Source organism: Hyaena hyaena, unplaced genomic scaffold (assembly GCF_003009895.1).
Source record: "Hyaena hyaena isolate Hyena2069 unplaced genomic scaffold, ASM300989v1 scaffold_288, whole genome shotgun sequence".
Lineage (NCBI taxonomy): Eukaryota > Metazoa > Chordata > Mammalia > Carnivora > Hyaenidae > Hyaena > Hyaena hyaena.
In genome coordinates this window covers 1,000,709-1,017,409 of record NW_024080922.1, presented here as the reverse complement: position 1 = coordinate 1,017,409, position 16,701 = coordinate 1,000,709, and the positions used below count along the sequence as shown (strand labels likewise).

Sequence of the window (16,701 nt, the reverse complement as noted above, 5' to 3'; positions counted from 1 at the left end):
AACACAACACAACCAAACCCTCAGTCACCCCTAAATAGAATATATGGTCAAATTCTCTGGCATCTCATTCAAGGACCCTTTTAATATGACCTTAACAGGGCAAAATAAATAAATGATGGTCCCAAACTATATACAAACATATATATATATATATATATATATATATATGTTTGTTTATTTTTGAGAGAGACAGAATGCGAGTGGGGTAAGGGGAGAGAAAATGCGACACAGAACCAGGCTTTGAGCTGTCAGCACAGAGCCTGATGCGGGGCTCAAACCCACAGACCACAAGATCATTATCTGAGCCGAAGTTGGATGCTTAACAGACTGAGCTGCCCAGGTGCCCCCCCCATCCTTTTTTTTCCCCCCAAACCATATTTATGGTATTGTTTCTCACTAATCCTTTATAGATCCTACATACTTAGGGAAAATTCATTATTCTTTATTTTCTCCAATTTTTCTCCCTTTAAGTCATTCTCTTCACCTGGAATGCTCATTCTCCAATATATCTGTCAAACTGTACCTAAATTCTTCAATGTCCATGTCAGATATAGAATCTATTAAATCTTCTCTCTCCACAGCTATCCGATGAAACCCTCGCTCCTTTAAAATCAAATTAGTTCTGGGGCACCTGGGTGGCTCAGTAGGTTGAGTGTCTGACTTCAGTTTGGGTCATGATCTCACGGATACGGAGTTCGAGACCTGCGTCGGTCTCTGTGCTGACAGCTCAGAGCCTGGAGCTTGCTTCAGATTCTGTGTCTCCCTCTCTGCCCCTTCTGTGCTCATGCTCTGTCTCTCAAAATAAATAAACATTAAAAAATTTTTTTTAATTGAATTAGTCCTTCTTTTGTATATAATAAGTACTTACCAGATACTGTTTCTTACTATAGTTATTTGAGTTGTCTCCTCTCTCCTCTTGGCACTGAAACTCTCTGAAGGCAGAGACCATGTCTGGTTCATTGCATAGCCTATGCCCTGTCCCAATCCCAGTGCGTAATTAGGGAATTTCTAGCACATACAAGCCATTCAATGAATACAAAACAAATGTGGATTGAGTAGGAATTAAAAAAACAAAAATGGAGATAGCCGAAGTCTAATAAAAATGGTTATACCTACCTATGTGCAAAGAAAAGTAGAAGTTTGTGGGGTTGTGACAAACGTAAGTATTAGTAGGAGGGTGAACTGCTAAAAGGAAATTGAAGATAATTGTCAATAATTCCAAATCTGGAGGAGATCCAAGGACTTCTGCTATAATTTTCACAAATGATCTACAAACCTCTCGGGGCATGGATGTAAGCTGCCCCTCTTTGTGTTCCTGAAAAAAACAAAAATTAAACTCTCTTTAGATTTAAAGAGAACTGTTAACCAACATTTTTCATTTAAGCAAGAGATCCTTTTAAGACAGAACTGTGTTGTTTACTGCTCTAGTCTGACCACATTTACCATTAAACTGAGTTGCTACTTCCCAACTCAAGCAATCCTGCTGTTAAAAATTCATTAAAATTGATGGCAACTTAATCCTAGCCCATTTATCTTAATTAACAAGGCAAAGTTACATCATGGCTCTCAAGAGCATGGCTCAGGAGTCAAACCGCCTAGCTTTGCACTCTGGCTTCTCCACTCACTAGTTATGCAATTTGGGACATATTTAATATCTCCATGCCCCAGTCTCTTTTTCTATAATATGGGAAGGATCGTGTTACTTCATAGGGTTGTCATCAGGACTAAATGACACAAACTCCTGGGGAATCCCTCACATACAGTAAGCCCCATATGTAAATGTTAGCTACAGTTAGTTCTATTATCACAACTAGTAGCACCCCATCCGTACCCCCACGATGGGGGACGTTCATGACAGACAAAGCTGACTGCATGACCGCAGTGTGAGCCAGTTTACAAAGCTCCTTCTCACAACAGCTCTGAGAGGTTGTATCCTTCCTTTCTAGAATGTGAAGCTCAAAGTGATTACAGGACTAACTTCGACCACCCAGAAAACACGTAAGTCAAGCAGCTACAACTCACACCCAGACCTCTGAGCCCTCTCTCCTGCATCACTGATTGCCTGGTGGGAGACCTGGTAGGGTGCCAGGTAATTACTAAACATAAAGATGGGTATAAATAAATAATTTATATTATCCAACCCCACCCTCCCAGGAGGGAGCAGTTGGCCTCTAGTTCAAGGCCGAAGGAGTTCAACTTCCTCATCTTCCATCTTCCCTTTCCCTGTACATGTGATACATCCGAATATACGAAACATCTCCACACTCACTTTTCCTCATTTGCTCTTGTGTATTCCCGAATCAGAAAACTTAAAATCTAGATGCTCACTATGAAACCTCAGATTTGACAAGAGAACACTGAGTCTACAAAAGAAAGCCCAACACCCCTCTGGCAAGATCTCACAAGTGCCGAGTGGTAGAGCCAAGGCAAGCCAAGCACACAGGTCTCCTGACTTCCAACTCATGGCTACCTCTGCCACAGCTAAATAGTCCCCCTGGTGCCTTCCACCTTCCTGGTCGCCACCTCAGCCATTCGTTCCTAAGTCCATCCCAGCCCATGTTTCTTCAACCTTGTCTCCTCCACTGACTCCTTACAAATAGTCACTGCTATCTTATATCATATAAAAAAAGAAATCCCATAACCTGAACTTTGGGTAACTTTTTGTTAACTTTCTGTTTCTCTTTTCTTTCCCTGCTGAAGTTTTCTTTTTTAAATTTTTTTTAATGTTTTATTTATTTCTGAGAGAGAGAGAGAGACAGTGTGAGCAGGGGAGGGTCAGAGAGAGAGGGAGACACAGAATCCGAAATAGGCTCCAGGCTCTGAGCTGTCAGCACAGAGCCCTACATGGGGCTTGAACCCATGAACTGTGAGATCATGACATGAACCGAAGTCAGACGCTTAACTGACTGAGCCACCCAGGCGCCCCTTCCTGCTGAAGTTTTTAATCATTATTTATTCTCACTGCCTCCAATGAGTCTACCACACATGCTGCTGAAAGTCCCTGAAGCCTGGTTCTTGCAAGTCATTAAGGATTTCTATCAGTGGTCCTTTATCTGTCTACATTTTCTTTGAACCTTCCATATTACTGGGCTCTAGACACCACCTTTTTCCTCCCCCCTCTGCCCACCCTTGGCTTTCACTTTGCTGTTTCCTGGTTCTTCTCTGAGCTCTTTCTAGATGTTTCAATGGCTCCCTTGTCCCGTTTCACACCTGGAAATGGGTATTTCTGGAGGTGACTGTCACAGCCCTCTATGATCCTTTCACTACACTGTTTATCTTGCAGTGCTCATCTGTCCATCTCTGTCACTTCTCTGTGACATCCACGCTGGCAATTCCCCATCTGTCCTTCTCATCCCCCTCCCCAGTTCCAATCTTGCACATCTAAATGCCCAGTGGTCATGGCCACCGAACGTCCAACCATAATCTCAAGTGCAGAATGCATAAGCTACAGAACTTGTGTGTTCCATTCCTTCTTTGATGATGCTATCATCCTTCCAGACTCCCGGCTTGAAATTGTGCATTATATATTTAACTTCTCCTGCAGCTAATTAGACAGAATCAAGTCCTATTAGTTCTCTTTACAATCTCCTTCATATTTGCTCCCTACTTTTACACTCCTTTTTTCATCACCTGAGTTCAAGTTCTTTCACTGTACTCATGAACTAATGAAATTGCCCCACATCCAAAAACTACCAGTTTATCGATCTTCCTTAAACACTCTGAGATATTTTAAAGGCAACAATTAAGTTCACTCCTTTATATACCTCCCACAATACCTAACATAAAACTATTCTTTATTATAACTATGAATTGGATAATAGGCTCTTTGAATGAAGGAGGGTGAAGAAGTATAGTTTTCAGGAAACAGAATTGGTACCTAAATTTTTCTAGCATTTTTATTAATATATGAAAATGAGAATATATATAGAAATTTCCAAGTTTACACGTGTTACTTTTCTGACATGGAAATACTGAGTAAGATCTTCACACTGTCTTGTGCGCTCTTTGAAAATCAGTCAGCAAGTTCCAAAGCGGATATACAGAAAAACTGCTGTGTAAATGTTACATAAAATATTCAGCAAGCAAGGGGCCTCAGAGATCACTGTATTATATTCCTGAGGACAACAGTCTAATTTACCACAGGGCCCAAGAAAGGCAATAAGATCTTTTTGTTTTTTAGAATTCATTCATTCAACGAGTATTTACTGGGTGCCCACATGTGCTAAGTACTAGGGTTACAGTGAGATCAAGGAAAAACATTGTCCCTGCCCTCAGCAGGTTTACAGAGGGCAACGAACCACAGTTTCATAAGTGAGGACGTGACACTAACAAATTCATGTGCGTGGAGAGAGAGCGAGTGGGGGGAGGGGAAGGGTTACACTAGACAGGAAGAGAAGGAAGTCCTCTCTCCGGAAGTAAATTTAAAGTGGAGGTATGAAGGATAAGCCGGAGGTGGCCAGATGGAAAGAATGGGATCAAAAGCTTCTCAACCAGAAAAACTATGAGCCCTAAGTAGGGAGAAAGGTTCAGGAACCTTTTAAGGAAGGTTTTAAGAAAGAGAAAATAAAGCCGGGCGGGGGGAGGGGGTGACTGCCGTGGCATGAGGTGAGGCTGGAGTGGTGGCCGGAGCACAGGCTTTCTTTAGATATTGCCATCGATTCCGGATTGTATCCCAAGCACAAGGGGAAGTGCTTGGTGTCACCGAAACAGAGGCATTAAAAACATAGTATTACTGTTCCCAGGGAACATCTGTACTTACGTGACCTGATAAAGTTCTACTAGATGCCTCACTGGAAAAACAAATGAACTTGAAAAATACTCTCATACATTAACAAAACTGATAAAAGGACAGCTGTGAAAGCAGAGCAAAAAAAAGTTAAACTAGAAGCCAGGGCACCACACAGACACGACTGGTGAGGTTAGTGCCACTTTTTAATATAGTATTTTGGACATATTTTCACTAAGCGAATTCTAGTTCATGCAAGAGATCTTCGGCAAACTCATACTTTGTCAAACAGAACATCCTTACACTTGTGATTTAAGGAGTGTGGAGTGAGTCTCAGTTAGCAACAATTCTGCTTCAGATAGACCTCATCGGCCACCATGCTGCCAGTGTGCAAAGCTCGCAACAAGCAAACATTTTGCTACGGTTGATACTCAAGAGATTACAAAATTATTATTATGTCCCAGCATAAAGAAACATGGCAGAAATACAGGCGCTGTTCTTCTGTAACTGAGGTAGGGGTGACACAGTGAGAAGATGGAGCAGCAGGAGGTGGGGATTGAGGAAGTCCTGTGACATTTGTTGAAAGAAGAGATCCAGGAGATCAGGGAACGTGGAGAAAAGAAAAAAATTCCACTGAAAGTCCCACAAAAATTTGACTTCACAATCCTGAGCAATTCACCAAATATGCAGAAAACCTCCCCTGAAGTAAAGTTACATGGAAAGTACCTGCAAAACTTGACAGGTCAGTAGAAAGTGATGGACCACTCGAGCCTTCAGTAACTGCTTTATGTTGAAGACCTGCTGCTGGTGGTCTGCCCTGATTAGGACCTCCAGAGCCACCAGCAGGGCTTCCCAAGCTCCTTGCTGAGAAAAGAAACACACGTCAGTCAGCACGTGGTCACTGAAAAACAGGCCACACACTTTTTAGAAGACAGATGAGTATACCTTCGTGTATATATTCAGGGTCAAAGATTAAATGTGTCCGAAAACACATATCTTAACATTTACTCCAGATTATTATTATTATTATTTCTGTCAGTAGGTCATTTCTAAACCCAATGAATTCAATATTGCATTAAGTGTTTTAGTACATAACCTTTCTGTGACATTATGTAATATATAGTATTTTCAAATGATGAATTATCTTGAGGGATTTGTTCGATATGGAAAAAATACACATGATGAATATGACTGCAAATAATTCATTTTCAAAGAGCATCATGGAAAATGCATAAACTTCAATGCTTCTTTGTGGATACAGCATTTACTTAAATAATGATTTTTTTAAAAAAATTTTATGTTTTATTTACTTCTGAGAGAGAGAGAGAGACAGCCTGAGCAGGAGAGGGTCAGAGAGGGAGACAAAGAATCTAAAAGAGGCTCCAGGCTCTGAGCTGTCAGCACAGAGCCCAACATGGGGCTCAAAACCACCAACCGTGAGATCATGACCTGAGCTGAAGTCAAACACTTAACCTACTGAACCACCCAGGCGCCCCTAATTAAATAATTTTAGAACAGCATTACCCATGGCTGCTCAAAAACTTGCACAGGAAATACTCTCCACACTTCCATTTATAATTAATATTACACTGAAGTTGTAAGGTTGTTCTGTTCTTTAGAAGAATAATCAGATTAATATTTAATTTAAAAAATAAGAACAATTACAACAATTTTTTTTGAGAGAGAGAGAGAGTGCACACATGAGTGGGAGAGGGGTAGAGGGAGAGAGAGAAAGAATCCCAAGCAGGTTCCACACTCAGAGTGGAACCCAATGTGGGGCTCGAGCCCATGACCCTGGGATCATGACCTGAGCCAAAACCAAGAGTGGCTGGGTGGCTCAGTTGGCTACGCATCTGACTCTTGATTTCAGCTGAGGTCATGATCCCAGAGTCATGGGATTGAGCTCTGTGTCAGGCTTTGTGCTGACAGCGCAGAGCCTGCTTGGTATTCTCTCTCCTTCTCTCTCTCTACCCCCTCCTGCTTATGCATGCATGCTCTCTCAAAACAAATTAAAAAAAAATACATTTTTAAAAAAGTACACATCTCTCTGTGCACAAAGGAAACAATCAAGAGAGTGGAAAAAAACCTTAAAGAATGAGAGAAAATATTTGCAAACCATATATCAGACGAAGGATTCATATATAGAGTATGTACAGAACTCTTACACCTCAATATCAAAAAATCAAATAATCTATTTGAAAAATGGGCAAAGAACTTGAAAAGACATTTCTCCAAAGAAAATATACAAATGGCTAACACGTATAAGAAAAGATGCTCATCATCACTCAATATCAGAGAAATGCAAATCAAAACCACAAGAAAAAAAAAATCACCTTGTACTCAATAGGATGGGCACTATGAAAAAAAGGAAGATAACAATTGTTGGCAAAGATGTGGAGAAATTGCAATCCTTGTACCTTGGTGATGGGATTGTAAAGTGGTGCACTTCTTATGGAAAACAGTGCAGTACACTCCTAAAAAATTAAAAATAGAGGGGCATGTGGGTGGATGAGTTGGTTAAGCATGGGACTCTTGATCTTGGTTCAGGTCATGATCTCAGTTTGTAGGACCGAGCCCTGCAACAGGCTCTGTGCTGTAGCGCAAAGGCTGCTTGGGGTTCTCTCTCTCCCTTTAAACAAAATTAAAAATAGCATTACAATATAATTCAGCAATCCTACTTCTGGGTATATATCCAAAAGAATTGAAAACAGGATCTTAAAGAAACATTCACACATCCAAGTCCACAGCAACATTATTCACAAAATCCAATATATGGAAGCAACCTAAATGTCTATTAATAGAAGAATGCATAAGGGAAATGTGGTATATACATACAATGGGATATTACTGAGTCTTACAAAAGGCAGGAATCTTGTCATATGCTACAACACAGATGGACCTTAAAGACATATGCTAAATGAAATAAGCCAATCACAAAAAGACAAATACTGAATGATTCCACTTTTACGACATATCTAAAGTAATGCACCTCTTAGAAACAGGAAGTAGTATGGTGGTTGTCAGGGATGGGGGCAGAGGGCAGGAGAAATAGGGGGAGTTGTGTGACGGGAAGTGTCAGTAAAGCAAGATGAAAATGTCTTAGATATCTGCTGTACAACAGAGTGTATACAGTTAATACTGTATTGTATGCTTAAAAATTATTAAGAGGGTAAATTTATGCCATATGTTTTTTACCATTAAAAATAAAAGCACATGCCTTGGCTTTATTCCATATCTTCCAGTCAAGCAGCAGCTCCTCTAGAAGTTTAACATCTTGGATTATAGCATTAGACTCTACATCCAACTTAAACTCTCCATTCTCATTGACGTGAATAATATCTTCACCACAGCAACCTTCAAGAAGGGTCTATGGAAGATCAGCATTAATACAAGAGGCATTAATAACTGATTTACCCCAAAATTCAACCAAAACATTCAGCTTCCAATCCTAGTGGTAATAACATTAAATTCAAAGGAAGATTAGTGAATAATTCAACCTTTCACAGAGTGTCTTTAATTTGTTCTGCAAAACAATTAAAATGATTAGAAAAACACAAACTTTGAAATATTTGTAAATACTTATTCAGTTTCAAACATGGGTAGAATAAATATTATATTTTACTCATTTATTTTTCTATTTTTAATTTTTAAATTCAATCAATCTATTAGTCTTTAATTTAAAAACTTTTCCAAAAAGTACTAAGGACTCATGTCATAAAGGTACGGATCTCCAGGGCACAGGTAAAACCAGAGTCTTCGGCCTTAGTACTAGTACCTCAGACAAATATTTCCACAATGTTACCAAATGCTTTTAGCTAGAAAGGTATTTAAATATCTGATAATAGCTGGATCAAAATAAAACCTAATATAACCTTAGAAAATACACTCTCTAGCAGCACTGCCTACTGGAAACGGCACAGTACCAGCTGTCCAGAGAACTGGGTTCTCTTTCACAACTGGGAGCTGAAGCAAACAACAGTGTCTGTCTCTGTGGGCCTTAATTTCATCATTCTACAGAATCAGGGGCCACCCTAAGGGACAGCACCAGTTCATCCAGGTCTAAAACTCTAGGAGTGAATTTTTTTCTCTCTCACTCTTCTAAAATGCTCTAAAGAAGACAAAAATGTAATGATATCAATGACGAAGAAAACCAGAAGGTCATCTTAGTTTGATTAAATACACACTGTTGAGTTTCCTTCATTTTCTTCAGGAATGACTGAAACACAAAACTCTATTATCGGAAGACTATATATAATGTAGAGAAGTATTGTTGCATATGAAACTATGAGAGTAATTTTTATGAGGACATACCTTCAAAACGTGAAAGCCAACAATGCATTTTTGTTTAATCAACACCTGATGAATCATGGAAAGTCCATTACAGTTTTCTAATTCATGTATTCTCTGTTGGTTGTATTTAATTAATGAGAGTATAACTCTCAATGCTAATGCTTGAGTTTCTTCACAGCTACTGAGTTCCACAACCTAAAAAATATTTTATTGAGAGAAAAATTTAACGTTATTATATATTATTATATAACATCAATCCATCAGTTTTATTTGAAAGCTATTTTTGCTCACACATTTTCATCCTTTAAGAACTATAAACAAAACAGAAAGACATAAATCCCAAGATTTTAGTCTCCTGAATATACTATAAAAGAACTAAAATAACACAACTGTATAAGTCAGTAGCATTTTATTAGTGATTTGAAATGTCATTTCAGTGAGTCAACAAATAGGCTCTGCATTATGTGCTGTGGGAGATAACAGAGAAGTAAAGGCATACTTGCCCCGAGTAGGACTTAGTATCTAGCCAAAAGCCAAAATATTTCTGACAAATATTATATATAAGACACACCTCATTATCATGATTAAAGACAAAGAAGAATGAGATAGTATGAGAGTCACAAGGACACAGAAACTATTCCTGACTCTACTCTGCTTGGGGCAGGGAAGTCCAAATAGAGACAAGATGTTCTGGAAAGACAGTAAGATCCTAGAAAGTAGGAATAGCAGGTGGCCAGGAGTGAGACACAGGAGACAGTTAAGAATCTAAAATTGGAAGTTCCCGGTACAGCTAGGAGGCTACAGTTTGCCTGTTTGGCTGGATGGCAGAGATTTGGTCCAAAAGGCAGGCTATGCATGGAAGGTTTTTTTTTTTGTTTTTTTTTTTTTAATGTTTATTTATTTTTGAGAGAGAAAGAGAGAGGGAGGGTGGTAGGGAGGGAGGGAGAGGGAGGGTGGGGCAGCAAGAGAGGGGGGCAGAGGAGCCCAAGCAAGCTCTGTGCCGACAGCAAAGATCCTAGAACTCACAAACTGAGATCGTGACCTGAGCTGAAGTCAGACACTTAACTGACTGAGCCACCCAGGCCCCCCAATGCATGTAAGGTTTTTAAGGAGACTGAATTTTATTTTTGTATCAGAGGAGGAAAAATACTAAAGAAAGTTTCTGAGTTTTAAGTGTGACAACATACTTTAGAAGTCTTATTGGCAAGATTCTCCTGAATGTGTGTAAAATAAAAGATTAACCATTTTCTCTAGGATCTAGTCATTGTGTGACAGTAATCATAACAAAATTATGTTCAATAACTTGATGAAAGAGCAAAGAGCAAGGATATGCATTGTGAAACTGTAAGCCAAAGAAGCTGATCACAGAATGTTGATGAGGAGTTAAAGAGATTTTAATTTTAAAACACTAAGGGCAAATCTATTCAACTAGATATTGGATACCAAAAAAAGTTTGAAAAAGGATGAAGAAAAACACAGGTTAGACTATGGTGAGTCAATGCTGACAAAATATTTATAAGAATGGAAATGACAATTAACACACACTCATATGCCCGTTACTGCAAAATTAATCAAATGTGGTCCCACTGAAGAAAGGAAGCCAGTTAGGGAGACTGGAAATTTGCAAATGTTGCAGAAGTTACACTTAGGAATAGAATTCTGAGGATGAAAGATCAAAAGCTGCTTGATTTAAACAAGGATATGGGTCATGAGGAAGGGGATGCTTAGTACCATTTGTACTCCCTATTTTGGATTTCAGCAATCCCTGTAAACAGTTACTATATGCTTATTGACTCTCTCCTCTATGTCAGGAACCATATCGTTCCCACCCGAAGACGACTAAGTAGAACAGATACTTAAACAATTTATTCTAATATAGTACTCATGACACGAGTCAAACGTTTTTCCTCTTCTCCTTCTCTTTAAGAAAACTAAACAAACTCAAATTATTTTTTGGAGACTTACTTGCTGACTCTTGTTTTTGCTTTTCCTTTTTCCATGTGTCTGGAAGCTTGGGAAAAACCAGGCTTCACAACCTTATGTTAAAGAATACATTCCTTGTCTACGCCCATGCCACCTTGAACTCACCCAATCTTGTCCAAAGAACATCTTCCTTCTTTTTGTTACTATAACATGCATTTCTTCTCTCACTGACAACTTAAATCTTGTTTATTTAGTTACTTATTTACTTATTCTATTAATGTAATCTCTGCGCCCGATGTGGGGCTTGAACTCATGGCCCTGACTGAGATCAAGAGTCACATGCTCTACCAACTGAGCCAGCCAACGCCCCATTAAGTCTTGGATATTTCACATTTAGTTGTGTTAATGACATTTCTGGATAATAGAAAACTTCTAAAATTTCCATAAGTTGAAAGAAATTTTCACCATGTGTGGCAGAAACCTCGATGACATCCTAAACAACATGTGATTTCTTTATCTTAAAAGTTTAATATAGTTGATGTATAACTGCTTTTGTAATAAAAAAACAACACTGAAATTTAACAATATTAAAGAAGTAGTTTGTCTTCAGATAAAACTGTAATCAGTGATTCATTCTTACCCTAGCAAAGAGAAAAACAAATATACCAGTTCCACCGATCTCATGCAGGACGCCTTGAATAGTTTTACATTCAGTAGGCCGGAGATTCTTTAGATAATGAGGTTCTAACAAGATGCTCTGAACTTCTTTTGAGCTGAAGGGCCTTTGAGACAGTTGGGTTTTCATCTGACCTTTAAGTCTAATAACTGGCTCATAGATGGTATACTGAGCAGGACATTGAGTTGTATAAACAACTGAAAGACTTTCCTGAAACACAAATATTTTCCTTCAGCAACTAAACAAAATGACAAAAGTAAGTTATCAACAGCAAACAAATATTTCAAAGTGAAAAGGTACCCAACAAATTGTTCTCTTTGACAGAAGCTACATGAAACAAAGATGAATGTGGGAGTCAAATGGCTTCTCACCAAGGAGAAGATCAGTTTCAACAGCAGTGATCACTTATACAAACCTTGTCAAGGCTGAGAAAGAGTCCAGCTGTAACCATTTTAGAATAAACATGAAATTACACTATTACTACTAAGAACAGCTGAGTCTTATACACCACCCTCATTACATACCAGGCACTGTTCTTTGCACTTACAAATATTAACCAATCTTGACAACCTTATAAGATGGGAACTCTGGGTCAATGTATTCAAAATTTTCGCTTTGAATGTGTTCACAGGCTGGCTACCCATTTGTAAGTGACTCTGTCTGATCTTTCAACTAGAATAAAATTCCAGACTATCAGCATTCCGACTACAACTGAATAGAATTTTCAATATTTCTCCCACACAGAGGGTAGTTTTGGTCAGGCTCTGACTCCCATGGGGCACTTGGGCTTACTGAAATCATGTGCCCTGGCTCAGTGTTTTCTCACAGAAGCTATGGGGGCCTTAGACTGTGATCATTTTCAACCATGGCCATTAAAATAGTTTCATCCAGACATCACCCAGCATACCGACTAAAGTGATGACACAGTCTACTGTAAATGATTGTGCCGGGCAAAACAAAACCCTAAGCCTGCCTTAGTTTCTGACAGGAAGCTGACAAAATGCTCACCTATGTGCAACAAGACGCAGTGGCACCACGCCTTGCCAGACTTCACTCACAACCTCATAATCCCCCAATTACTAAATCAGGCTTACACATTTGCTTTCTAAAAAGAGTTATCACATCAAATCCTTAGAATTTTCATTTGTGATAATTTATGTCAAATTTTATGACTTCTGTATGTTCCTTTCAAGCAAAATAAAAGGATTAAGGAAATGTGTGTGTGTGTGTGTGTGTGTGTGTGTGAAAACAAATGGATTAACCAAAAACTAGAGAGTTAAAATTATTATTTGAACAAACACTAGTTGTGAAAACTCCTTGGTCTCCCTAGAGCATAGATTCTCAGTGTGTGGTCCTGAACCAGCCGCAGAGAGCAGCAGCAGAGTCTGGGATTTGTTAAAAATGCAAACGCCTTGGGCCACACTTCAGACCTCTGAATCCAAAACTCTGGCGCAGCAACTTATGTTTTAACAAATCCTCTGGGCGACTCTGATGCACACTTAGGTTTGAGAAACATTTCCCTACAGCATGTTTTCTTCATGGTGACACATGTGGGGTGGGATAATTCTTTGTCTATAATACTACCCCTGCACTGTAGAATATTTAGCATCCCTGGTCACCACTCAATCATAGTGGACAGCCCAAATGCTCCCAACCCCCATTTTTAGATAATCCTTAGGGAGAAAACTGTTCTATGCACAGTATCAGATCATAAGTCAAATTCCATAGGTATCTACTCTCTATCTACTTTACCACAGATGTATATTTAACACCACTTAAGACTTAACATGTACTTTACAAAATATCTATACTAGAACTTCTCCTTTCCTTTAGTCAAATGTTACAGCTTCAAAATATAATTTATTTTGATTGTGAAATATACATCTCATTAGCAACAAAAACAAAATATATTCCAAACTAGTAGTCTCCTTCAAGTAAAAACTATCTCTGACCTATGACTGTATCTCTCATAAGAAGCAAGAGAAGGAACCCAGCATGATGGCCAGATCTACCAGCTTTTAGTAGATCTTCTAAGACTATGAAGACTCAGCTTTTGAGTTGCTATAACGAAAAATATCTACCACAAACTCCTAAACTATATACTTGAACAAAAATTACAATAATGTATTAAAAAACAACCTGAGAGTCTCATATAAGCAGAGTTTACAATATTTTGAAAGCAAAGTTCCTGGTTGTTACTGATATTAAAAAATAAATATTTTAAAATTTGTATATATATAAATAAAACTAATACTATAAATAAAAATTACCATTTATTTACAAGTGTTGAAATGAAATGTAATGAGTAATATTTTTTAGGCTAACATATATTTTCACTATATCATAAACATTTTTCTTTTTTTTTATTAAATTTCTTTTTTTTTTTTTTACAAATAGTTTATTGTCAAATTAGTTTCCACATAACACTCAGTGCTCATCCCCAAAGTGCCCTCTTCCATGCCCATCCCCCCTCCCCCCACATCCATCAGTCCTCAGTTTTTGTCAGCATTCAAGAGTCTCTCATGGTTTGCCTCTCTCCTTTTCCCCCACCATTTCCACCCTTCTTCTCCCCCTTGTTCCTCCGTCAAGTTCCTCCTAATCCTCCTATACTTGCAAACATATGTTATTTGTCCTTCTCTGCCTGACTTATTTCGCTCAGCATAACACCCTCAAGGTCCATCCATGTTGCTACACAATATAAACATTTTTCTTGAATGATTAGTACATATAAACTAAATGAACACTTCACTTAGAAATAGGAAAAAGGGATAACCATTTGAAACCCGAAAACAAATTCTGAGTACTTTTAAGAAAGAACATGTTCTTAAGGAAAGAAAATGTTGAGTCTTAAAGAAAAAAGAGAAACTTCAGAAATTTAATTCATAGCTAATTACATATTTTATAAACATGAAATTATCAGTTACTAACAAGTTTAAACTTATAAAATGAAAACTTACAATTAAGAGACCAATGTCCACTTCTTTTTTGGTCATAAAAAGTTCTCTGATTTGTTCACATCGCAAAATGTCCTTATTAATATATTTAGAGAAGTCATTTGCAGGCTTGCCATATTTACATGGCATTATGGATGTATGGTTGGGTCCACAAGCATACAGATAAAAGGCCTCTTGTGAATTGATCTTAGCTCCTGAACAACAGAAAATAAAGTTATTTATTTACCACACTCCAACCAGAACTTTTCATAAAAAGCAAGAAATCAAGAGTTAATTATTTTTTCCAAATTCTTTTATCTGTATAAAATTGATATAGCCTCACATTCCAAGCTGGTGTCATGAGCAAATAACCTGTGCCAAGCATGGACAGGAAATGAATTAATATACATAACGTTAACTGCGAAGCTTGTGATAAAATAAAACAATAAAATTTCTATTTGTTCCTTAAGATAGAAAACAGTTATTTTGGAGGCGCCCGGGTGGCTCAGTCGGTTAAGTGTCTGACTTTGGCTCAGGTCACAATCTCACAGTTCGTGGGTTTGAGCCACGCATCGGGTTCTGTGCTGACAGCTAAGAGCTTGAAGCCCGTTTCAGATTCTCTGTCTCCCTTTCTCTCTGCCCTTCCCCCACTCATGCTCTGTCTCTATCTCAAAAATAAATAAAACAAAAAAAATTAAAAAAAAAGAAAACAGTTATTTTGGTTTTGTTTTGCCTTTTTTAAATAAATGGAAACCATACTTCAGTAAATTCCTTTTTAAAATAAATGTGAATTGATATCTCTAGTCCTTCCATCCATCTATCTATTCAATAAACCCTGCTTGAATGCTATTATGTGCCAGGCTTAGTGATATATAATTTTTATCTAATTTTTCAAAAACATTTTTAGTGACATATTTTTTAAATCATGTATTTCTTTTTCTCTAGAATTTGATACTCTTATAGACTATACTAAAATTGGGATGCCTGGGTGGCTCAGTTGGTTAGGCATCTGCCCTCAGCTCAGGTCATGATGCATTGGTTCATGGGTTCAAGCCCCACGTCGGGCTTGGTGCTGATAACTCAGAGCCTGGAGCCTGCCTCGGATTCTGTGTCTCCCTCTCTCTGCCCCTCACCCCCTCATGCTCTGTCTCTGTCTCTCAAAAATAAACAAACATTAATATCTTATCCAGGATACTATGACCCAGCAACAGCACTGCTAGGAATTTACCCAAGGGATACAGGAGTGCTGATGCATAGGAGCACATGTACCCCAATGTTCATAGCAGCACTCTCAACAATAGCCAAAACATGGAAGGAACCTAAGTGTCCATCAACAGATGAATGGATCAAGAAGATGTGGTTTATCTATACGATGGAATACTACCTGGCAATGAGAAAAAATGAAATCTGGCCATGTGTAGCAACATGGATGGACCTTGAGGGTGTTATGCTGAGTGAAATAAGTCAGGCAGAGAAAGACAAATACCATATGATTGCACGTATAGGAAGATTAGGAGGAACTTAACAGAGGACCAAGGGGGAGAAGGGGAGAAATAGTGGGGGAGAGGGAGGGAGGCAAACCATGAAAGACTCGAATACTGAGAACAAGCTGAGGACTGATGGGCATGGGGGGGGAGGGGGGAGATGGGCATGGAGGAGGGCACTTGTGGGGATGAGCACTGGGTGTTATATGGAAACCAACGTGACAATAAACTATTTGTAAAAACAAAACAAAACAAAATCGAATTGTAAATGAGGTTAAAAGTAACCTGTCAAAATGGTATTTGTTCAAAATAAAATTATCACCACATTATTTAAAATTAAAAAAAAAAAAATCTTATCCAGGATAATTAACTTGTTAACTGAAAGAAAAAATTGGAAATGCTTTGACGGAGAAAAGTATACCGTTGAAGAGGAGTAAATTTCCCAGGTCCCATTTCCCAGCCAATTGCAAAACATCTTCTTGGGATGACGAACAGTGGCCAATCATGCAAAATGTTTTATTGCTATCAGATGACAAGCTTGTTCTTCTCGGAAGCATGAAGTCCAAAGTAACATCAGGTTTCCTGCATTAAAAACAGTTAAATCAGTTACTTCAGTGAGGACTTGAGTATTTTAAAAGTATAAATGTATAATAATGGGAAATTCTTAAA

General features: G+C 38.3%; 1 protein-coding gene across 2 annotated transcripts in view; it reads right to left on the bottom strand.

Annotated features, from left to right (window-relative positions):
- Positions 1–16,701, bottom strand: part of LYST (lysosomal trafficking regulator) — a 170,490-nt gene that overhangs the window by 82,089 nt on the left and 71,700 nt on the right. For both annotated transcript variants that reach the window (XM_039247155.1, XM_039247156.1), the window contains exons 15-21: positions 16,454–16,614; positions 14,573–14,763; positions 11,580–11,825; positions 9,038–9,211; positions 7,944–8,093; positions 5,453–5,590; positions 1,117–1,315 (exon numbers count right to left, since the gene is read on the bottom strand). In XM_039247155.1, the coding sequence (XP_039103086.1) occupies positions 1,117–1,315; positions 5,453–5,590; positions 7,944–8,093; positions 9,038–9,211; positions 11,580–11,825; positions 14,573–14,763; positions 16,454–16,614 (1,259 nt within the window). The remainder of the gene's footprint in view (positions 1–1,116; positions 1,316–5,452; positions 5,591–7,943; positions 8,094–9,037; positions 9,212–11,579; positions 11,826–14,572; positions 14,764–16,453; positions 16,615–16,701) is intronic.